The sequence below is a fragment of the Equus asinus genome, chromosome 9, assembly GCF_041296235.1.
Source record: "Equus asinus isolate D_3611 breed Donkey chromosome 9, EquAss-T2T_v2, whole genome shotgun sequence".
In the NCBI taxonomy this organism is placed as follows: Eukaryota; Metazoa; Chordata; class Mammalia; order Perissodactyla; family Equidae; genus Equus; species Equus asinus.
The window spans coordinates 13,866,875-13,891,478 of NC_091798.1; the positions used below are offsets into that span (position 1 = coordinate 13,866,875).

Here is a 24,604-nt window from a genome sequence, read left to right on the forward strand (position 1 = left end):
TCGGCCTTCCAGCCTCCATATTCACATAAGCCAATTCCTTAAAATAAATCTCTCTTTGTCTCTCTCTATATAGACTAATACATCCACCTACAGTATATACGAAATTAAGTTACAGACCAGGCTATAACCATTGAAAGGAAAAAAAGTCTTTATTTGGAAAGTTTAGAATTAAAAATATATATTATGTGTGTATATATAGTTATATAGATATTATATATAAAATATATATACACAAAAATTTTATTTACCAGAGAATCAAGAATGCCTAAAGTTTCCTTTTTGTTTCCTTTATTCCCTTTGATAATATCCTATTATCTATACAGAGTAAGAAAATAGAAAGAGGATAAATTATTGCAGTTTTATTTTAACTTTCAAAATTACTCTTTTCATATGCTTGAGACAAAATTTAAATCATGTATATGAGTACAAAGATGAACATTGATCCTTTAAACACTGACAAAAGCCAGTTACAATATATATTTTTAAACCAAGTTTTCTATTTTTACAACATAGTGAAAAACTATGTTCATAAAAAAGTACACAGGAAAATAATGATTTCAGTGTTCCCTTTTCAAATATATGGCTCTGAAGGTATGTATTAATATCATTTAAAAAATCCATATAAAAGGCAACAAATAGATTTATAATAACACTTTCCTTCAGTTAACAGTTAATCCATTGTGATTTATAGAAGTTCCACGAAGGGTCATCACTTAAGGAACTCTCCTGGTTACAATTACAACCAAATTTTGAACATTTGGTCAAAGAAGCAGGAAAATGCCAAGTCCTGCCACAATGAATAGAAATAAGTAACCTACAAGGTAGTATACTATAGATGAAGACAATCTTAACTAAGGTCCAAATGGTTTGGTCAAATGGTTCCTTACTCTCATTAAAGAAAAGTCTTTACTGCTGAGGACACTGGGTCTCTGGAGTTGATTTGGAGGACACATATAGAATTGGGTGTGATTTCTTACAAGTTTCCTTTTCCAATTTGCTTGCAGTTTCTTTCCCTTCTTTAACTTCTGTTTGACTCCTTGATTCAGCAGCTAACCTACAGGCATTAAAGCATCCACTCTGAATTCAAATGTGGTTATGAAAAATTAAAGAAGAAACAATACTCTAGCATAATGGGTCTCTAATGAGACATGGTGATTTTTCTTTATGTGTATGACGAAAAAAATTAACTTCAACACCATTAAGAAAACTAAGTCACTGCCTCTCTAAAAGAATCTTTTTATACCAATAGACAAATTTTTGAATGTCTAAAGAAATATCTTTAAGGTTGATACAAGGTCATGATGAAGCCTACATTAAAGAATTAAAATATAATGATAAACACACCTAATAAAAAAATTTAAATGCTAGAGGACTATTTTAATGTTAACATGACATACAAAAGACAAACACAACATAAAAATAACAGGGAATCCTGAGCTGCATGAAAAGATGTCTATTCATCTCAAAAAAGGAAAAAAAAACCTCAAATTGAGTTTCAAATAGCAGAATAATTATTTTAGAAAAACCAACAGTGGAGAGATATTTTAAAAGGTCTATGTTTTATAGCAAGAGCATAAATTAAATTTATAAAGCATGCATAGTGAAGTTCCCAATAAAGCCCATATTTATTGTTACAATATTTTCATAGGATTGTGTGTCTAAGTTAATCATGCAGAGAGCAAAAGGTTGGAAACATCTTAAGTTAGCAGATGGACTCACACAGACACACAAAAACAAATGTTTTGTGGTATTTTATTTGGTTTGTTTAACTAACAAGACAAAAAATTCCAACATGCTACTTAATTTGAGTCAAATAAGTAGCTACATACATTTGCTTAAGTAATTTTTATCAAGCAAAAAAAGGCAGAAAAAGAAGTGAAGACAACACAGATAGCAAGGTTTGCACTGATTAATTCTGGAAATCCACCTCCAGAAATATACAATCGTCAAGCGCACTTATACAATGAATCACATATATACAAGCATAACCTGTTAAATTCATTTCAAAATACTTAGAACCATGTGTGTGCATCACCTATCATTCATTTAAAGTTACTTTTTCCTTGAGAAGATCAAGCTTTTATTTTATGTGACTTATAGGTTATAATGTTATCATATAAAAATTCAAGGAATGGAGTAATAAATTACTCCTCTCATTAATAATAACAGCAGCTAACATTGTTGAAGTGCCTTCATTGTTGAGTACTACATTTAGTAGCACTGAAGACTTAAAGAGAAATCAGATAAAACATAAAAGAAAGCCCTTTTACTAAGATGGGCTATGTCTTACTATTTCAGCTCAAAACGCACACTTAGTAAAATGTCTCATTCTGTACTCCTCCATCTAAGGATGATGAAGCCCTAGCAGCACCTTCAAGATCTCCTTTCACAGAAGACAATACAAGTATTTTCACATCAATATGCTTAATTTTTTAAATGTCTAAAGATATTTATTTTAAATGCGCCTATCATTCCGTTGAATAAAGACATCCTTTAGCTTTTATCATCTTTTTTTACCTTCTCCATTTTCCTCATTCACTTTTTTCCCCACTCTTGGTCCTGCTGTATACACCCAGAACCTCTTATTCCACGTTAGCCTCAGCCCCTGTTACCTACCTTTCCCTTCTACTCACTTTCTCTTACTTTCTGACCTATTATTTTAACTTTTTTTAAAAGATAAGACCCTTAAAACATTGATTCCCACAGACATAAATGTCTAAAACTTCCTCTTTTAGTCACAAACTCAAATACGCAGAAACTAGAGGCCTTGAAGTTTTGGTGTAAAATGACAATAAATTACCTTCGATATTTTAAAATGTCAAAATAGGTATCAAAGCCCATTCTTGAAGACTTAGGAGGAACAATTTTAAAAGTCATAACAAATTTCACCTAACAGTTTTCTAGAAGCTGAAATTTCTTAGACTACTGGAAAGCCCTTTTAGGAGGCAATTTGTCTTTCATGGCCACTCTTGAACCAGGAAAAAAAATAACAGTACATTTATTCAAACCAAAACATTCAGGGATGTACTAGACTGTGATACTTCTGTTTCATGAAACAGAAAAGTATAACTTTTAAAAATAATTCCCTTATTCAGGAGTCCTTTCCCCTTGCAATCATCTTAGTCTTTCTTAAAGTTTTAGAAAAGTTGAAGGTAGGCAGATGAAATTGGGGAATTACACTGCATGCAATACTAAGAAAATAGATAAAGAAACAGATAGCACAGTTCATGCAGCGAAAGAGAAGAGATGGAGAGGTCTGCTGGTTGCCTTGGAGAAAAGAGGACACTGACCTGGGAGAGTTAGGGGTGTTTCCACTTCTTTCACTTAAGGCTTCAGAGTCAGCTGGAACTCCTATAAGTTTCACACATTTCTTTGCCTTTGTTGGCTGAATATCCATGGGCAGATTTTTGTGAGGAGAGAGAACCACTCCTGGTCTGTTTTCAGAATCTATCTTTTCTAACTGCAAGTTGTTATCTTCTAAGTTATTTGGACAGGAGTGTGACTCCTCTTTCTGAGGTGATAATCTATAAACTTCTTCCCCAACGGCACTGTTGGCACATACATCGTTAGGGGTCGTAATATCCACAGGAAGTACCTCACGCCTCTTTTTGAGTACAGGCACTTCAATTTTCTCTGAGAATAAAAACCATTAAACATATATCCAGTCAATAAATCAAAGACACAATATAAAGAGGTAGAACTAGTTACAGATTCTTTTTCCCATTCTTTTAAAACCCACTCATCTCCTTATTGAAACATATTGTTTCTTTTATCCTTTTTCATGGACTCCATTAACTATATCTTTTAAAGGTTCTCTGGCTATAAGTTTTTCCTTGGGAACTCAATATATTTGGCTCTATGAATGAACACAAATGTTCTCTTCTGGTATTATGACAAAAGCTGCACAGGGCTTTATAAGATCTCAGCATAGAGATGAGGGATGAGGTGGCAAAGAGTCAAGAAATCCAGGTACAGATCTTAGTACTAGCACTTTGTAGCTCAGTGACCTTGGGGAGTGCTTAACCTCTCTGAGCTTTCTTTTCTTTACCTGTAAAATGAGGATTAAAAGTACCCACTTCACTCGATATTGTGTGTTTTACAGGTTAAATGAAAAGAACAGATAAAGTTCTCTGAATATGGTGATTTGTGCCTAACAGCTTGTAAAATATACTTAAAATCTGAATACTTCCACCACGGATACCTCCCCAGTTCAAACCATATTATGTCTCACTGCTGACTATTGCAATAGTCTTCTACCCCATTGCCTAACATTATATCATTTCATCTCCTATGCAGGTCCATATACACAGTTACTGAATTAATTGCTCTAATATCTTTTCCCTATCCCCATACCTATGTGTGTCCTTCATTTTAATAATCAAAATGTTAGTGAAGTTGGAGAAACCACGGTTGGACAGGGGGTTGGTGGTCCAACTCTACACTGTTGTTTTTAAATCATTATTTTCCATTTCTCTTGCACTGCTCCTTTGAAAACCACATAATCTAGATTCACTAAACTTCCTCCTGTCTCTTTGCTGTGTTCAATTCAGCAGACCTTTAAAATTCATAATGGACGATTCTTAATCAGGAAAGCCTATGAGAATCAGGGAAGAGAAAAAGACTGAGAGAAGGAGAAGCCTTTTTAAACTATAAAAAAATCCTTATTATTGCGGACAACCTCCCTGCCATCATTGAGAATCACTTTGGATTCACTGAGGCAATAATGAAGAGTCTTAGGCATGTGAACAGTGAAAATCTATAACCTAAAACACATAATGATACTTTTTTTGGTCTAAGAATTATCACATTCTTAGACTTTTTTACCTTCGGCCTTTTACTTGTTAAGTTACATACAGTAAAATCACTCTCTTTAGTGAACAAGAGGCAGAGCCTGTATGGTTAAGCTACTTTCTATCTCAGTGATTAGACTTGCTAGTTGTCCTCTCATATCTGTCCTACTATTATTCCTTAATAATACAATCCTCAAGATTTAGTTGGGAACATGGCCCCTGAGAATCAAGGCTGTATTCCTCAGCTTTTCTTAAAGGCAGGTGAGGCCACATGATTAAATTCTGCTCAAGGAGATGTATGGTGACGAACAGCACAAATGAAACCTAGATCCTGACACTTTGACCAATCCTGAAATGCCTCCTCCAGACTTTTATTAGGGACCAATAAATACCTATCTCATTTAAGTCTCCAGTATTTTAGGTTTTCTATAAACAATTTAATTAATATAGCTCCCAAACATGAGTTGCCTCAACAAGAGTGAACTCTTTAGTATTACATAAGATGCTGCAACCTGAAATGTAAAAGCATCAAACATCAAGGTTCAGATACTATACAGACATGCAAAAAGAATACCTATTATATTCATGCACACCCAGTACCCAGTTCTCTTTGAATTGTCCTATACATTCTGTAGCAGTAAATTTCTTTTACTAAATATAAATATATAATGACAGATTAGTTTGTAACAGGATTTGCATAAAGCTGTGATAAGAAAAAAATTTATAAGATTTCTCAGTTTCCCACAATTTGAAAGATAAAACATATGAAACATACATACCTTCAGGTTCATACTTCAGTTTTAACTCATCTAGTCTAGCTCTTAGTTTCATATTTTCACTTTGGGAAAGCTGGAGGCATCTTTCATTTGCGAAAAGTTTGCGCTCAATATCCAGAGCCCGTTGGCTCTCAAATAAGGCTTTCATTCGCTGTATGGACAATTCCCCTTTAGTGCTTTCATTTTCTTTGCTATATTAATGAAAAAGGAGAACCAAAGAATATTAAAATAACGTATAATATAAATGTAGTTGTTAGTGCAAATCTTTTATTATATATTTGAACTCTTAGTTTAATATATATTTCCTTGGGGTTTCTAGTAACAAACAGTAAAAAAAATAAGCTTTAACAATAGCACTTTCAAATAAAAAAAATCTCGTGCATTCTTCAAAGGAAATAGACTAAGGGGGAAACTATTCTTCCCACATTTATGCATGTGTAAATAAATTCCCTTAAGTTTTACACTATGTGATACTTATTCTTGAAAAATTTAGATTATAACAACATTTTCTACATTAAAGTTCTTTTCACTTACCAATATAAAAAGCTAAACACAAAGAAATAAAAACAACTATTCATTGAAAGTATTTTTTCTTCAATAATCAACACTATTTATATCTTGAATACATTTCATTTGCTACACAAAGATATTTTTGTTGCCTTTCTTTCCCGGAATTTTCCTCTGGTAATTTTAAAACAAAAAATTATAGTCACTAATACTACTTATAAAACAAGTCAAAAGAGTCTGCATCTTTCCATCCACCCAACACTTACTTTAAGTTGTCAAGCTTTATCTGAAGTAAATCTGTGTAATAGGTGTTATCTTCTAGAGCACCAGAGTTGGCTGAAGACTTAGATTCCATACTTTCATATAAACTCTAAAGAAAACAACAATTCTTATTTCTTAAAATAAGTAACAAATTGGTTAGCATATGTTTATCATTAATAATATCAGCTATCACTTAATATTTATCATATGGCAGGCACTGTGCTTAGCACTATCCACTTAACTCCTTTACCTTCTGAAGTAGGTACAAGAATGAGCATTCCTCTCTTACAGACGAAGGAACTGGCTCAAGATGCCACAAGCAAGTAAACTGAGAAGAGAGAATGTGAACCCAGATCTGTCTCCAAAGCTTCTGCTCCTAACTACACCTGTATCCTCTGGTTTCCCTCTCCTGGCTTTTAAAATGGAAGAAATAAATACTCACTGGGTTTAATTCTGGACTTCGTGACAAAGTCATAAATTAGAAAAATATGAGAGTGGAGATCCCTAAAGTTAATTGTACAGAATCTGTGTACAATTTCTCTAGGGGGGGGAAATGTAAATCTGTTCAAAAACTTGTAAACAATTTCAGAGACTGCAGCTTAAAACCCTGATCTAAAGCCATAATTTTCAAAGTATAGCACTGAACCCACTGGTGGGCCACATGCCTGACGATGCACTACAAATTTAATCAAAATTGCAGTCCTTTCAACAGTTATTATAAGGGAAAGAAATAAAGTTACATAAACAAAATTTTATGGCACACTAATGGGTAAAACTCAGAATGCCTAAGAGGTTATTAACATTTACAAAAATTCGTCATTTATAAATTTTAATCAGTTCTTTTGTTAGTGAGAAGATAACTGTGCTCCCTAAGTTAATTCAGAAATTTAATATAATCCTAATAAAAATACCAACAAGCTTTTCTTGGAGCTAGACAAGATGTTCATAGAGAAAATCAAACATGCAGTAGCCAGGAAAACACTGAGAAAGAAAAGCTATGGTGGGGGAAGAGCCCTACCAGACAAAAAATACTATACAACTTCTATAATTAATACAGTGTGGTACTGACATGCAGATAAGTAGACTCATGGAATAGAATGGAAAATCCAAAAACAGACTCAAGCACGCATGTCAGTTTGAAACATGATAAAGGTGGCATCTTAAATCACTGGAGCCAAGATTGACTTTTTAATAAATGATGCTGGGACAACCAGCTAATTATTTGAAAAAGATAAAAGTAGATTCATATTTCACACCATACAAAAGAATAAACTTCAACAGAGCTCAGTCTCTAAATGTGAAAAGTGAAACCATACAAGTACTAGTAGAAAACATGGTTTAATTCCTCTATACACACACACACACATACAAATACACATTTAAAATGTTCAACCTCATTCATTACTAGATAAATACAAATTAAAACTATACTGAGATACCATTTCTCATCTGTCAGACTTGCAAACATTTAAAAAGACAACACATTCCATTGGTGAGGCTATGGAGAAATACGTACTCTGATATATCACTAGTGGGAATGTAAATTGGTACAAGCCATATGGAGGAGTTTGGGAATATCTAACAAAACTACATACACATTTACTTTTGACCCCACAACTGTACTGTAGGAATTATCCCTGATGATACATCTACAATAATAAGAAAATGCATACATAAGCAAAATGTGCTTTGCAGCACTGCATGCAATTGCAAAATACTGGAAATAACCTAAATACCTGGACACAGGAGAGCGGGTGAGAATTTGTACAATGGAATTCTTTGTTGCTGTAAATAAGTATTAGGAAGATCTCTATAAACTTGAGTTGAAGTGATTTCCAGGATACAGTTAAATGAAAAAAGGACAGTGTAAAAGACTATCTGTGTTATGCTACACTTTGTCTTAAAAAAAGAGGAAGTAAAGCATACATAGAGTCGCTCATTTTTGCAAAAAGAAACACAGCATGAGTAAACCAGAAACAAATATAATCAGCTACCTACAAGGGGAGGAGGTGTGGCAACAGGGTAATAGGGATGGGGAAGAGGGATACTTCTCTGAGTACATCTTTTTTATAGTTCCGACTTTTAGAACCATGTTAATATTTCACATACTGAAAAAAATAAATAAATTCAAGAAGGATGGATGGAGGGCAACAAAATGAAGTAGAAACAAAAATAAACAAATCTAACTATATTTCAGATCAATAACATACTCATACCCCAGGGAGGAGGGGGAAGAAAAATCCCAAACAATCCAAGTAACTTTTGAACACAGTATTTTGACTATGTATACCCTCAGGCTAAAAACAAAAAGAACTGCAAACAAATCCTGAACTCTCGTGAGTAGGATAATTCCAAAACTATATGCATTCCAAGGTTGAGTAAATAAGCAAATATATTGAGGACAATAAGTGCCGGGTTTTTCACTGTTGGAAAACAGGGTAGGCAATGAACCCTGTGGTACTCGATTCAAACTGGAGTTATCAGTACGAAATCAAGGTTTTGTTGTTTGTGTGTATGTAGATATGTACATACATATACTCATACATACCTAAATATACACACAAAACATTGATAAACACACACACAACACATATATAAATACACTAAATATATGCCCACAGATTCCTAGTTCTGTGTGCTGAGAGGGTCTAGAAGTGATGACACTCCGGTACCAATAAGTCCATCTCATACTCAGACCTTGGTTTCTAAACACCATTCTCCGCTGAAAAGAACCAGTGCTCATGGAGAAATGTTGATTCCAGGGCGGGGGCAGGTGAGCTAGGAATACCTTCTTGTGCCAGAGTAAGAAAGTGCTCCTACTGGCCTAATCTGGGACAATTTATCAGAGTAAATAAAGAAAAGTAGTGGACTATAATCCATAGGATAAAATAAGAATTCATGAGGCTAAACTGATATAAGTAAATGAATGAGGGAGGAGAAAGCTTCTTCTTTCCCATCCGTTTACTACTATTGTAACTAATAAATGTAGAAGGAATAGTGGAATTACCATTTGGCAATCATCATAGTAATATCTGTTTCGGACAAGAATCATCAATGGATGTTCAAGTATAAGGAGAAACATACATTTATTTGCTGTAAGTATCTCCTCATAAGAAATTTATTCAATACAGAGCAAAAAATCACAACTTTACAGTAAAGAAACCTGGCAGGCATAACCTTAACTAAGCAATCAGGGTTAATATCACACTAATGGTACAAGTAGACACCACGTGCCACCTGATGTGATGCAGTGAGAAGGGTCCAGTAGTACTCACGTAGCATTCCTGTCAAACGAATACAACCTGAACCTAATCATGTCACACAAACCCAAACTGAGAGACAATCTACCAATTGGTTGTACTCTTCAAAAATGTCAAGGTCATGAAAGATAAAGCAAGACTGAGGAACTATGCCAGATTAAGGCAGACTAAAGAGACTTGACAATTAAACACAGTATGTGATCGTGGATTGGACCCCAAAAGGAAAGCATTTGGGGTATTTTCATTTTGCTACAAAGGACACTGGTAATTAGTAAACATAAAAGGCAACTTAGCTAACCCTATGTACCAACGTTAATTTCCTGATTTTGACCATTGTACTATATAAGTAAGAGAATGAACTTCAATAACATTAGGTACAATTTAAGAGTAAAGCGCTATCTGGTTTGCAACTTATTCTCAAATGTTTAAGGAAAAAATATATACACATGGAGAGACAGACATACAGAAGATAATAAAGCAAATGTCGTAAAACTGACAATTGGAGAATTTGGCTGAAGGGTATATAAGAATAATTTTACAACTCTTCTGGGAGTCTTGAATTTATTTCAAAATTTTTCTAAAAAGTAGTTTATTAAAGACGTGTATGAATTCCAGTTGGTACACAATGTTGGACAATGTGACAAAGCTCCTACTGTGCATCCAATAAAAAATGGAAGCAGACAGCACTGAAAAATAATCAACTACTGATAACACACAAAAGGAGGAACAAATCTTATAGACATAATGTTGAGTGGAATAGAGAAACAGAGGAGTATACACCAAATTATTCCATTTACATGAAGTTCAAAAGTATTTGTACATGTAACGCTGATAAAAAATTAGAAGGTGGTAGTACTCACTTAAAAAGGACATGGCAGAGCTTTTTTGGAGGGTTGGAAATATTCTATATCATGAGCTAAGTGGTAATTACAAGGGAATATATGTATGTTAAAACTCATTGAGTTGTACACTAAAGATAAGGGCACTTTGAGTTATAACTTACATACAAAAACAACAAATATGGGGGAGGTTAGTTTAGTTTGGATCTACTAGAAGAAGCAACAGTCAAAAACACTGAAAAAAAAAGAAACTAGAAGAAAAAATTAATTTAAATATTAACCAATCTCAACTGAAACTACAAATTAATTACATAAGTTAAAAAATCTATTCAAGTTAAAAGTATTAAAATATTCAAACCAAAATTTGGCTGTTTTTTTAAAGATGTTACACATACCTTAAATTTCTCCAGATTTCTAATTTCACCTAAGAGATGCTTAATTTCACCATTCTTCTGCTCCAACATAGCAAGCAACCGTTCCTGCTGCTCAAATTCAGTTTGAGATCCTTTCATTTGCAGCAATGTGGCAATTTGTAACTAGAAAAAAAAATCACCCCCCCATAAATTTAAGTAGGGGAGAGGAAGATTCTGATAACCATATCTTTTGGTACAATTTACACTTTGTATGAATTTGAACTCATTTTGGAAACTAATTAGCTGTTTCTAATGATTAATAATTTAAAAATATATCAATAAGTTTAGTTATAGACATAACTCTTGAGTACTTGTTTTAACTACTTATGAGTAATATCTGAAGTCCGTAACAATTATTTGTACTTCTGTGAAACATAATTGCATAGCAATCGGAAAGAAGTCAACTAAAATCTAAACCTAACATTCTTTTCCTCCTTCAGAAATTTCTGGAGTTCTAAAAAGTGTCAATTAGTTTAAACATACTTTTGAGTAAAGCAAGCAATGATATGAGATTGCAGGTATGGTTACAAGGAAGAGAGAAAGACGACTTTTAACATTTTTAAGGATCTACTTTTTGTTCTTGCTTGACACTAGAGGCTAGAAACATGTAGCCTAAGAAGATTCGGAATACTACTGATGTCTAAAGCCAGTTTGGGATATTATGGGAACACTGGGAGACATGGTAGTAGCCCAACAAACACTGAAAGAAAACAAAGAACAAATGTGAGAAAAGTTATAAAGAAACTCCCAGCAGGGGAGAGCCTCAGTAAACCAGGCAGCACAGTTGAACCCTAGACATAAAAGGCACAGCTATTGTTTATTAAGTCAGCACTTGCTTACTTGCCAGGCACCACGTAAGCATTTTTACTATGCTTTCATTTAACTCCAAGACAATTCTAAGAGGCAGGTTCTAATATCTCTACTTTACAGATGAGGTGACTGATGGTCTGAAAAGTTAAAGAACTTGTCCAGGGTCACAAGGCTATCAAGTGACAGAACGAGGATTCAATCCTAAATTCACCTAACTCCAAAGTTTAATTACTGACCTTTCCTATTTTTTTTGGTAAATCTTATCATGTTGAATAAAAAGCAGGAAGACTTTCAGTCACCACCTTAGGAGAATTAGGCACAAAAGATCAGGGATGAGAATTCTAAGGGATGGTACAATACTGAACTCTTTCTATCTTCCACATGTTTTTCTGTTGCCATCTGTTTGACTAAAATGATGACCAACAAACCCTTTATGAATTAAATTTTTAATTAAAAGGGCCTATAGGCTTGACTTGAGTAACTGTAAGGGAAGGAAATTCAAATTTCACTCTATAAAAAGGCTTTGTGGGAGAACTGAAGAATGGTGAGAGAGCTAGTTTTAATGGAAGTAGGAACTGTAGGGCTGTGCTCAGAAAGACACCAGGCCGACAGCAGGAAATGAAAACTTTTTTATTAATTTTTTTCCCCACTCCACAAAGAAAGATTTATACCTTTCAGGCAAGGCTAGTGAGTAACTATTAAAAAAAAAAAAATCAATCAATCAATCAATGCTAAATACACTACTACTAAATCTTTACTACAGGATTAATTTTTTTAAATAAAATATAAATGGATCTTTAGCTCAACTTAAAAATACTGATTTTTTTCTAAAATCATGCTTTTCTAGAAATAACTAAATAAGTACACTCCTTGAAGAAAAAGATGCTTTCTTTGATATATCCGTACATGTAATGGTGATACAAAATAGGTTTAATAAATCTTTGATGGTAATAATTCAATACCTTCATTCTTTGCATCTGTTCTCTATTAAATGCGTTTTGCTTCTTTAGTGACTGATACTTGACTTTCATACTGATAAACTGACGTTCCATTGCTGCCCTTCGATCTTCCACCTAGAAAATATTAATCTGTTTCATTATTCTTCTATTAAGTGAAACGTCAATTTAATCAATGGAATATTTGTAAGTACCTCTGCAAACAAAGAGTTGCCTTTACTATTGGGGTCCAAGGCTTGCTGGAGTGCCTGGTCTAACTGCACCTGAAGTTCTTGATTTGCTACACGAGCTTTCTAAATTCAAAAGAAAACAGTTTAGCTAATAGAGATTAGATTAGCAAGAAAACTTATTACAAATTGGAAAAGATGATGTCACTATGACCATAATACCTCTAAAGCATTATAGTAAGAAACTGCTTCTTTCTCTCGCTCCTCTTTTTCTTCTTTAAGCCGGTCTACCTGGCGCATTAAATTAGTACTAAGAAGTTCTAGTTGTTCTTGTCTGTACTGTAGTTCATTCACTTCTTCTTTGAGGGTGGTCTATTCAACAGGAATTAAAAAAGACGAAATCTTCTTGAATAATCCTTCATTTAGTAGCTGCTCAGTTTATCTATCATCAGTGTTGCACACCCAAAACTAAAGTGAAAGAACTAGTTGAAGGTTGTAAGGTGCATAACAAATAAAAATTACTAAATTTTTTAGCAGAGAATCAAATAAAAGGCTCTGGAGACTTTCTTTCCTATGAATTTAAGGCTTCACTTTTTAATTAACCTTAGCCTTCAATGAAAAAAACTGCACTCGTATGCACATCAACTTCTATGGACCAACATTTATAAGGGGCTTTTATGACACAAACTAGGATCAGAGAAAATGTCTCTAAATTTTTCCAGAGGTTTCATTAATCTAAAGGTAAATTCTGCCTTAAGTAATCATGTAATCTAAAGCTTTATTATGCATGAAGTAATCTACCTGAAGACTCTGTAAAACATTTTTTAATTAGTTAAATCAAAATTAGGCCAAAGAATATTTCAGCCTTAAAATTAGCTCATAAGGATTATTACAAAACTATGTAAAAAATATGCAAGAAAAAAAAGAAAGAAAACTGAAAACACACATGCCATAAAAATTACCTTCATACTTTCCATTTCAGTCAATTCAATTTGAAGAGCCAGCATGTCTGAAGACATGCTTTCGTGTACACGTTCAGACATAATCCGCATTTCCTCTGATTTAGAAGAGAGGAGTTCCTTCTGATGATCAACTTTATGCTTCAGCTGCTTTTCACTAAGCCTAGCTTCATCTAATTCTGCTTTCAGTTTTTCTAACTAAAGTAAAAAAAGAAAATAATTCACATTCTTATAAATCAAAAGGTAACTGAAGGTCATCAGAATATACAGTTGTAGCACAAATTGTCCTGGTATCTACAGGATAACTTTTAGGAAAACAGTCAAGTGGAACAAAACTATTTTAAAATGTCGCATAGTTCCAAATCTTGGAAAATTAGAATATATAGCTTAAAGGGAACAAACTTACAGCAGAAGGAGAAAGCTTTAGGGTGAGGCCTAAGTTTAACTTGTCTCAGTGTTGTCATTCCTCATATGTAAAACTGGTAAATGAGTGCACCTACCATCACTGAGTCATTGTTAGGCTCTCAATTGAGATCAGAGGGGTGAAACATTCAGCATCATGTCTAGCATTCACTACATGGTTTCTGTTATCAATAAAAAGCTTTCACTTGATATCCAGGGTTATGATTATCATCTATATTGAATTATCTTCAATAAGGTCTCAGCATTCTTAGAATATATCCTGATATTTGTTTTCTATTTTAAAAATAAGAGCCTCTTAGATTGATTTGTTTTCCCTTTTCTATTTTTATGATATAAAATAAAAATTTCAGCTGAATAATCTATGTCAAAATGTGGCCATCTACCCAAAAAACATCACTGATTGAAGCAAACTTACTGCGTGAGGAGACTATTAGGGTTTCCTATTTGGCCAAGGCCAGGCATCTTTTGATAATGACATGCCTTGTTTTATAAACATACAAAGAATCCATACAAGTTATCAAAGTAGGTCTAGATTCCTGACCACTTGGGCTACTGTGTAAAGAACGAATGTTATGAAGAGCAATGATGGAAGCAGGCTATCTGGATAGAAGGCTACAGTAGTGGTCCAGGAGAGAGATGATATGATCTGGACTAGAATGGTAGTAGTGTAGATGGATGTTCTGTAGGTCAAGTTCTTAAAACTTGTTGATGGAGTAAATGTGAGAAATAAGTGAAAGAAAGATAGCAAATAAACCTCCAAATTTTGGGCACAAGTAGTTTGAGGACATCACTAAGACTGAAAATATTTTTTGACTGATTCAGTCTTTGCCCTACCAAAAAGCCATCTCTATAATTGGCCTTGCCTCAGTCTCTGAATATTTCCTACATTACTCTTTAGGTAATGAAAGCTACAGCTAAAATCAAAATAACATCCGGGAAAAAGAAAAGGATGCGTTATTATCAGTCATTGGTGTCTCAACTCAGATTAGGTTCAGATAAGCTGGATTATTATTTGCCAGAGGTATGCAAGATGATTCTAAGTATTACACAAAAGCATATTTTGATAGTTATGTTTGTTTTACTGCATATTAGGAAAAAATATAACCAGGTCAAATATGTAATTTCACTATATCACTACTTGAGATGAGAAATGAGAAAATATTTAAAAGTCAATTTAATGAGAAATTAAGTAACAATAAGTGGTACACAGATATGCAAAAATCTTAAACGATGCTACACCTAACAATGAAAATGGGAACACACACTTCTGAGAAAACAGGACAAAAGTGAGGCAAGTTTTGATAGGGAGGGTTCTGGAAAGTATGGACTCTATACAGAGGAGCCACGACAAAAGTTCTGGATTCCTTATGAGTAACCTGAAGGAACTGGGTAGATGGGGGTGCCAAAAGGGAAGGGACAATCACTGAATAATCATTTATTTTGTATTTATGCTTGAAATGGAGACAGTATAACATGTCATTAGACTAAGTATAGTGACATGGGCTTTGGAATCAGACAGCCTTACTTCAACTCTTGACTATAATTTCTAGCTCTTTAATTTCATCCAGCTTACTCTATCTATTTAAACATTGGTTTTCTCATCTGTTATATGGAGATAATTAATGGTATCTCCCTTTATGAAGTTTTTTTTTTTCTGCTTTATCTCCTCAAAGCCCCCTGTACATAGTTGTATATCTTAGTTGCAGGTCCTTCTAGTTGTGGGATGTGGGATGCCGCCTCAACTTGGCCTGACAAGCGGTGCCATGTCTGCGCCCAGGATCCGAACCCTGGGCCGCCGCAGCGGAGCACGTGAACTTAACCACTCAGCCACAGAGCCGGCCCCTATGAAGTTGTTTTAAGAATTGGATCATATGTATTAGTTTATCTTCAATAAACAAACTATAAAGTATCAATTCTAATGTACATTAATTAACAAGAAACTGTTGGTTTCTTTGTGGAATTACAAAGTGTACCACTAGTTGCAGTCAAAGCTAGGAGACTAGTCTTTCTCAAAGGGGACTGCCACACTATATGCTATAAGCAAGGAGGTCATGCTGGTCACTGAACTAAAACTCCATAACAAACGTCCAGTTACTAAAATGAAATAATTGTATTTAATTAGCAGAATGTTATTTATACAAGTCCTTTGGGTAAACTCTCGTTTCTCAGTGTTCCCACTCCCAACATTAAGATGATGGAGCCCTTGAGAAAATCTTCATCACCTAAAGGTCAGAGATTGCTGTATAAGCATGGAACATTTTTGTTCTGAAATACATAGATATCCAAACCTTATTTTTTAGTTCATTCATTTCCTGTTCATGTCTTCTGTTCAGTTGCTCTTCTAATTTCTCCAGGTGCATCTTCTGTTGTTGTTTAATAGCTTCACATTCAGAGCTCAAACTTTCTAGCATTCGACTCTTGAGCTCAACTTCTCTCTGAAGAGTATATTTTTCTTGCTCATAATTCTGAAAACAGTTTCAACAGTAATTCAATTACATAAAAATAAGTTACAGTCATCACGTACCAGCAGTTCTACCTTCAACTGTTTCACACATCTGCTGCTTTCTAAGTAACAACCACATGTTAAATCTGGAATAACTGTAGCTAATCAGTCTTAAAAAGCCCGAGGCGTATTCTGAGACTACATTCAAGTCCACGCCAGGGATATAGTATTTGCTTCTATGCCCTCTCAAGGAAGGAAAAAGTGCTACATGGCAATGCCAATGTGTTAAGTAATCTCTGCTAGGAAAAGAAAAAGAGAAAAGATTTAATAGCAATTAAGTCTTCCTAGTGAGAATTACTTGATTTGATATGATATGCTCTATTTGTAGCTCAGAGCAAAATGAAGAAATAGTGGATGAGGTGTAAAGTGAAATACTGAATAAGCCCTTCTTTCAGAATGTAGTCATCTGAGAAATGTTCACAAATGACTACTCAAATGAATATAGTGCTGAGATAAAAGGAGTATTTAAGAAGGCTTTTGCTTACTGACAGGGAAGTTTAAAGATAAAAAGGGCATCAGTTCAAAGTTCTTCAATAAATTTTAAAAAATAAGATAAAATAGGGCCAGGAGTGGTAGCCTAGTGGTTAAGTTCAGCGCACTCCACTTCAGCAGCCCAGTTGAGTTGCTGGGTGCAGACCTGCATCGCTCATCTGTCAGTGACCATGCTGTGGTGGCGGCTCACATACAAAAAGAGGAAGATTGGCAGTGGATGTTAGCTCAGGGAGAACCTTCCTCAGGAAAAAAATAAATAAATAAAATAAAATACAATTAGATTAAATAAAAGAAGGAAAAACAGGAAAAGGAATGCCATTATTTATTTTTACCTGCAATATTAAAAATTTTTTTTAATTGAGTTCAAAATAGTTTACATCTATGTGAGATTTCAGTTGTACATTATTTCTTGTCTCTCACTACATAAGTGCTCCCCTTCACCCCCTGTGCCACCCCCAACCCCCTCCCCTGGTAACCACTGAGCTGTTTTCTTTGACCATGTGTATATTTATATTCCACATGAGTGAAATCACCTGGTGTTTGTCTTTCTCAGTCTGGCTTATTTTGCTTAGCATCATACCCTCCAGGTCCATCCATTTTGCTGCAAATGGGATGAATCTGTCTTTTTTATGGCTGAGTAGTATTCCATTGTGTGTGTGTGTGTGTGTGTGTGTGTGTGTATATATATACATACACACCACATCTTCTTTATCCAATCGTCAGTCAATGGGCACTTGGATTGTTTCCATGTCTTGGCTATTGTGAATAGTGCTGCTATGAACATAGGGGTGCATATGTTACTTTGGATTGTTGATTTCAAATTGTTTGGGTAGATACCCAGTAGTGGGATAGCTGGGTTGTATGGTAGTTCTATTTTTAGTTTTTTGAGAAATCACCATACTGTTTTCCACAGTGTTTGCACCAGTTTGCATTCCCACCAGCAGTGTACACAAGTTCTCTTTTCTCCACACCCTCTCCAACACATTATTTTTAGTCTTAGTGATTATTTGCTATATTTAAATTTTTTCTCAAAATTTAAATATATTTCTGAGCATTTACTAAATCAAACTGATTTATTCATTCTTTCAATAAATGCATTCGAGACATTAGGGATACAGCAGTCTTCTGCCTCTCAGAGCTTTTACAATATACATATATTTTTTTGAGGAAGATTAGCCCTGAGCTAACATCTGCTGCCAATCCTCCTCTTTTTTGCTGAGGAAGTCTGGCCCTGAGCTAACATCCATGCCTATCTTCCTCTACTTTATATGTTGGATGCCTACCACAGTATGGCTTGCCAAGCGGTGCCATGTCAGCACCCGGTATCCGAATCAGTGAACCCTGGGCCGCCAAAGTGGAATGTGTGCACTTAACCGCTCTGCCACTGGGCCGGCCCCTCAGGGAGCTTTTATTTTGGAGGTAATTAGCACTGCAGAGAACTAAAAGAGTGAATGATGGCAACTTTACAAACATGGTAAGGGAAGCCGTTTCTGCTGAGGTGACATTTAAAAGAAACCTGAAGGTTGAGGACTCAATCCACGCCAGTGGGGGATGAACATCTCAGATGGAGGCAGCAGCTCAGTAAAGCCTATGAGGCAGGACTAGTATAGCTAAGAACAAGGGAAAGAAGTTTGAGATGAGGTCAAAAGGTTGGTAGGTGTCAGATCACATAGGGATCTGCAAACCCAGGTTCTAAATTTTGTTGTATACATAAACGGAGGCCATTGCATGTTTTTAGCAGGGTTGTGACTGCTCTTTTGTATATTCTTCAATGACAACTTGGCTGCTGTGTGAGGAACAGATGGTCTGAATGGCAATGAGAGAAATAGGCAACCTGGTTAGAAGGCTGCAGTAGTAGTCTAGGGAGAGATGATGGTGGTCGAACCAGAGTGGCAGTAGTATAGACGGATGTTTTGTAGGTCAAGTTCTTAGAGCTTACTAATGGATTAAATATGATAAATAAGGGAAAGATACTGAATTAAACTCCTAGATTTTTGGCTCAAGTAACTGGATGAATGCTACTATATTTACTAAATGAGATAAAGAAAACTGCAAGGGAATGTTTGGTTAGTGGGCAGGAAATCAATTATTCTTTCTATGTTAAGTTTGAGATGTCTATTAGTGCGCAATTGAATACAAAGTCTAGACTTTAAGGGGGAACTAAGAACTTGGCGTAGTGTCATGGGGCTTTTAGATGTCATCTAAAGCTATGAAACAACTGAGGTCACCTAGGAAGAGTGCAGATAAAACAAAACCTAAAATCCAATATGCGGTAAAGAGAGTGATGATAATTTGATTTTTCAAACTCAGAACACACTGGGTCAGAAAGAATTATTAGGACTTCATTTAGTTTATTCCCCTTTATTGGGGATGGGGGTTGGTGGGAACTAGACATAAAATCTTCAGAAAAGAATAAAAATATTAATGATAATTGCTAGACAACACAAATCTTCAATAGTTAAGTATACCCTTGTAAACAGAGGAGTCTAGAGTCCTACCTCAGTCATGGTCATCATTTCATTACGACATTTATCCAATTGATTCTGCAATTCACTTTGGCTCTCCACTAGCTGTAAACCATACTGTGCAGCTTTTAGTCGCTCTTCTTCAACCTCTTTGAGTTTGCAGCGAAGATCTGCAATTACATCTGCCTCCATGATTTTTTCTTGTTTTTAGTCTACTGTAAATAGAGGAAATAAAAGTACTTAAGCTTAAACAAAAAAGTTCATACAATGATATCAATTAAATACATATATACATATATAGGGGCCAGCCCAGTGGCAGAATAGGTACGTTTGTGTGCTTTGCTTTGGCGGCCCAGTGTTTGCAGGTTTGGATCCCAGATGCAGACCCAGCATTGCTTGCCAAGCCATGCTGTGGCAGCACCCCACATAAAACTGAGGAAGATTGGCACAGATATTAGCTCAGCAACAATCTTCCTCAAGCAAAAAGAGAAAGATTGGCAACAGATGTTAGCTCAAGTTCAGGGGTAATCTTCCTCACGTACACACACAAAAAGATATATATATATACTCAATACTACCACCATATAAAAACATAATATTAAAGATCTTCCTGACTTTTAAATGTTCAAAATTGTATTCTTGTCCTAAGAGCAAGGTTTGACCATTCTGTTACCTGATTTGAGACCAAATCAAACATTACATTTTGATGTAAATGAATACAAATGAATACATTTAGTTTTGCTTCTAAGAAATGCAGTATCAGGAAACTGTTCAGTTGTTGTGTGCTCAGCTTCCTTAAATGGTAAGGTAGGGTGAGTCTCATAAATAGATCATTATTCAGGTAATCAAGGTAAGAAAAGAATGAAAGAAACCAAGAAACTTTATAGTAGCATGACTGCTACTTAACAAATAAAAAGACAGCTTTGAATAAGTTTCCTAAGGTAAAGCAAGGACTATCATGTCCACAATTTTTCATAAGTGTTAACTTCCTGAACACATTAAATTTGCCACATTAAATTTGCTTTATTGAAAACAGACTCACTAGTATTTTTCTAGTTATTTATGAGGGCATGCAAAACAGAAACCATATCCACAGTAATTAAAGAACATTGCTCTCATTATCAATTTTCAAGCAAGGACTTAAACATTATATATAGAAACATTCCATTTTAACTTAACCTCACTCATCACCCTTTCCAGATGGGTCCCAAACTCTTAGGCCAGACTCAAACTCAGCTTCGCCTTCAAAGAGCAACAGGCCATTATTAAGATGTTCTCCCATGTCTCCAATCAATGTACTCATTCATTAAATGAATATTTCTTGAATGCCTTATGTGCTGGGCTCCATTTTAGGTACTTCAGATACATCAGAGGTCAAACTGACAAAAAAAAAAAGCTCTCTTTTCATAAAACTTACCTTCCAGTGGGAGAAGACAAGCATTAACAGTGTAATATTAAGTGCGTTAGAAAGTAGAAATGAAAAAAATATATAACAGGATCAGGGAGCCTGGAAGAGGGAGAGGTATGGCAACTAGGATGAAATTTAGTGTTGAGGGTAGGCCCTCAGGAGACTTCAGGGTAAAGCTTTGCAGAGGATAAGAAAATTACCCAAGTACCTATTTAGGGAAAGAATGTTCCAGGCATGGGGTAGCATTAAGGTGGAAGGAAGCCCAATGAATGAACAAGACAGAGTTTAGGTCAGAAGAGATAATAGGGCAGAACAGACCGATCAAGCCATTGTAAAGAGTTTGGCTTCTACTCTGGGTGAAATGGGGAGTCATTGCAAAGTCTGCAGTAGAGGTCTGACATTTAAAAGGATCATTTTGGCTGCTATGTTGAATAGATTGGAGGGGAACACGTTGGAAGCAGAAAAACAAGGTGAGATGAACACTCCCATTAGGGTGCCTGCATAGGGGGTGGTGAGAAATGGTCAGATTCTGCATATATTCTGAAGGTAAAACCAACATGATTTTCCGACAAATGGAATGTGGGATGTGTGAGAAAGAGAGAAGTCAAAAATGCCTCCAAGGCTTTTGGCCTGAGCAACTAGTAGAATAGATTCCCCAACAGCTGAGGCACCAAAAACTGGTGAGTAAAGACTGTTTTGGAAAGAAAATCAGAGGACTAGGCTTTAGACAGGAAATATGTCAAGTAAGAAGTTGGCTATATGAGTAAGAAAGGGGTCTGGGCTGGAGATATAAATCTGGGAGTTATTAGCATAAATCCTTGAGACTTGCTATCACCAGAGTATGAGCATAATTAAAGAGAAAAGGACCAAGGATTGAGCCCTGTTAAGAGATGGGAAAGAAGACAGCAAAATATACTCAGTCATGGCCAGTGAGGTAGGAGGAAAACCAAGAGCATGTGTTGTCCTGGAAGCCAATAAATAAAAGTGTTTATTCTACCCTAAGGAGGTAGAAGTAATCAATTGTGCCAAATCCTAAGTCTAATAAGGCGAGAATTGAGAATTGGCCATTGGATTTGAATTCATGGAGGTCACTGGTTACCCTAAGAGCAGTTTTGGAGGAGAGAAGGGGCAAAGGCCTGACTGGAACAGGTTGGAGAGAAAATGGTAGATTAGGAGACAGCAAGCACAATTTTGGTGCAAAGGAGAACAGATAAATGGGGCAGTAGCTGGAGGGGAAGTAGGGCGAAGATTTTTTTTCTTAGATAAAAAATAATTAAAATTTAAAAATTAAGAAAAACATTAGAGCCTGCTTGTACACCATGGGATAGATCCAAGAGAGGAAAAACTGATGATATAGAAGACATGGAGAATGGCCAGAGGGATGAATAAAGGGGTGAGGTCTAACGTACAGGAAGTGATTTTAGACACAACACGAACATTTCATCTAAAGTAAGAGAAAGAAAAGTACATGGGTGCAGACACCGGTAGGGTAGGTATGTAGGCAGATATAGTGGTGAGAATCTGCATAAGTGCCTTTCTAACTGCTTCAATTTATCATGGAATTAGGAAGCAAGGTCTTTCAGGATGAAAATGAAGGAGATACAGGGTTTTAGAAGAAAAAAAAGAAGGTATCCTATGTTATCCAGGGATGGCAGTTACTGCTCTAAAATGTAAGACCTTTCCAAAGCCTGTACATGATGGAGTCAGCCCCTAATTGTTGCACCGTTAATAATTTATATTTATTGAGGATTTACCCTTTGCCAGGCAGAAGGCTTCAAATGCATTATCTCATTTAATTCTTTTGATGGGCCTAAGTACTATTGTCATCAATATTTACCAAAGAAAAAATGGAGTTAGCCTCAAGACCTCCCAGCCAGCAATGTGCAAGGAAGCCAAAATATTAGCTCTCATTCATTCCAAAGATCTGAACTATAAAGTGTGATAAATGCAAGAGAGAGAGATGTATAGCGCTATCTGAGCCTGTAACACGGGGAAGCTGCCCTAATCTGGGTAGTGGGGTGGGGGCGGGGTAGGGGGGATCACGGACAAGAAAGATTCCCGGAGGAAGTGACTTTTCAGCAGAGGTCTAACGGATGAGTAAGAGTTCACCTATCAACCTGCAGAGCGGGGAGCCAGGGTTGAATAACATCTACAGCTAACGTGTGCCAGACATTGTGCTTGGTGCTTTGCAGACGGTTATTTTATTTAATCCTCTCAACAACCCCATAAAACAGAAGTCATCTCCCCCATCTTACACAGGTGCAAACTGAGGCACAGAAAGGATAAGGAACTTGCCCAAGGGTTACCAGCTAGGAAATGCAAAGTCAGACGGGGCCGGCTCTAGCTCCGAAGCCTGGCGCTCCTAACCCGCTCCTAGCTCGGCGTCTCAGACCCACAGCAGGCACCGAGCATCTAGGGGACAGGCAGCAGCGGGACCCAGGCTGCCCGAGTCCCCACCCGCCTACCTGCTCACCGGTCGCACGAACTCGGACAGTTCCTTCACGCCCTGTCCGACCTCCCCAACCCCAGGACATTGACCTCTCCCTAACAGGGTTCTGAGACCATGAAACCAGCTACCCGGCGAACAGCAGTCGGGGAAGAGCCCGGCAGGCAGCTGTCCAACAGAAACGTCACGCGAGCCACACAGGATTTTTAATATTCAAGGAGCCACATTAAAAAAAAAAAGTGAACGGAGTTGCATTTTAATAACATTTTATTTAACCCAGTACATCCAAAATATTATCATTTCAACATTCAATCATTATAAAGAGAATTAACGAGACACACTACTCTTCTGAGAAGTCCTCGAAACCGGGTGCGTATTTTCCATGAAATGGGTCTCTCGCGCGGACCGCCGCGTGTGGCCGGCGGCGACCGGACCGGACCCGACCGCGCAGACCCAGTATCCGCTCCTTCAGAGGCCGGCAGCCGAGCCGGCCCCACGGAACTGAGACCGGCTGGGAAGCCGTCCACCAGAGCCCCGGGTTCCGCAGGAGGAGCCGACCCGGCTCAGGCCTCGGCCGAGACGCAGGCCCCGGGTCACTCAAGGCCCTGCTCTCTGCCCCGCGCCGCTCCCCGCCGCTCCTCTCCACAGGCACCCCCCTCCAGGCCCCTGGCCCCTACCTCTCTCCTCACCCCTCTCCCCTGCTGCTGCAGGGGGCGGCTCGCGGCGAGAGCTCGCGGCGCCCAAGCTGGTGGCGGCAACTCCAACGCACCACAGACAAACCGGCCAGGACGCTCAGCTAGCGCCCCGGGAAGAGCCAGGGCTTTTTGAATGCAGTTCCCGCGAGAATGCGCACTTCTCACGAGACGTTCCGCCCAAGCCGCGCGTAAAGGAAAAACCCGGAACAACGTTCAGCAGAGTGCCCCGCCCCACTAGAGCGACAGTGAGGGCGCACGTGGAGGGCCGTGGGCTGGGCGTGGGCGCCGAGGGGGCTCACCGTCTGGTCAACCTTACTCAGGGTTGGTTTCCCGGGTGTATTTTTTTTAAATGACAGTGTTTCTTGAGAGACAGTGTCCCTAGAAGGCGAGGCGGTGGGGAATTCCGAGGTGTGCCGGCCTCATACACCCTCCCA

At 36.9% G+C, this 24,604-nt stretch overlaps 1 protein-coding gene across 4 annotated transcripts; it reads right to left on the reverse strand.

Moving 5' to 3' along the window:
• Window positions 1-285: 285 nt before the first annotated feature.
• SPDL1 (spindle apparatus coiled-coil protein 1) lies at window positions 286-24,324 on the reverse strand. Of its 4 annotated transcripts, none has more exons than XM_014850887.3 (12): window positions 24,153-24,324; window positions 19,655-19,836; window positions 16,450-16,626; window positions 13,742-13,936; window positions 13,002-13,151; window positions 12,807-12,905; window positions 12,619-12,729; window positions 10,829-10,969; window positions 6,340-6,443; window positions 5,570-5,757; window positions 3,291-3,633; window positions 286-1,054 (listed from the first exon to the last, which is right to left on the reverse strand). In XM_014850887.3, exons 2-12 carry the CDS (start codon window positions 19,811-19,813, stop codon window positions 907-909), a joined length of 1,815 nt encoding a protein of 604 aa, XP_014706373.1. In that variant the 5' UTR covers window positions 19,814-19,836; window positions 24,153-24,324; the 3' UTR covers window positions 286-906. The 4 variants fall into 4 exon arrangements, with proteins under 4 accessions (XP_014706373.1, XP_014706374.1, XP_044633620.1 ...); XM_014850888.3 differs by having other exon boundaries at window positions 24,165-24,292; XM_044777685.2 differs by lacking the exon at window positions 286-1,054 and having other exon boundaries at window positions 2,952-3,633.
• Between the last annotated feature and the right edge of the window lie 280 nt (window positions 24,325-24,604).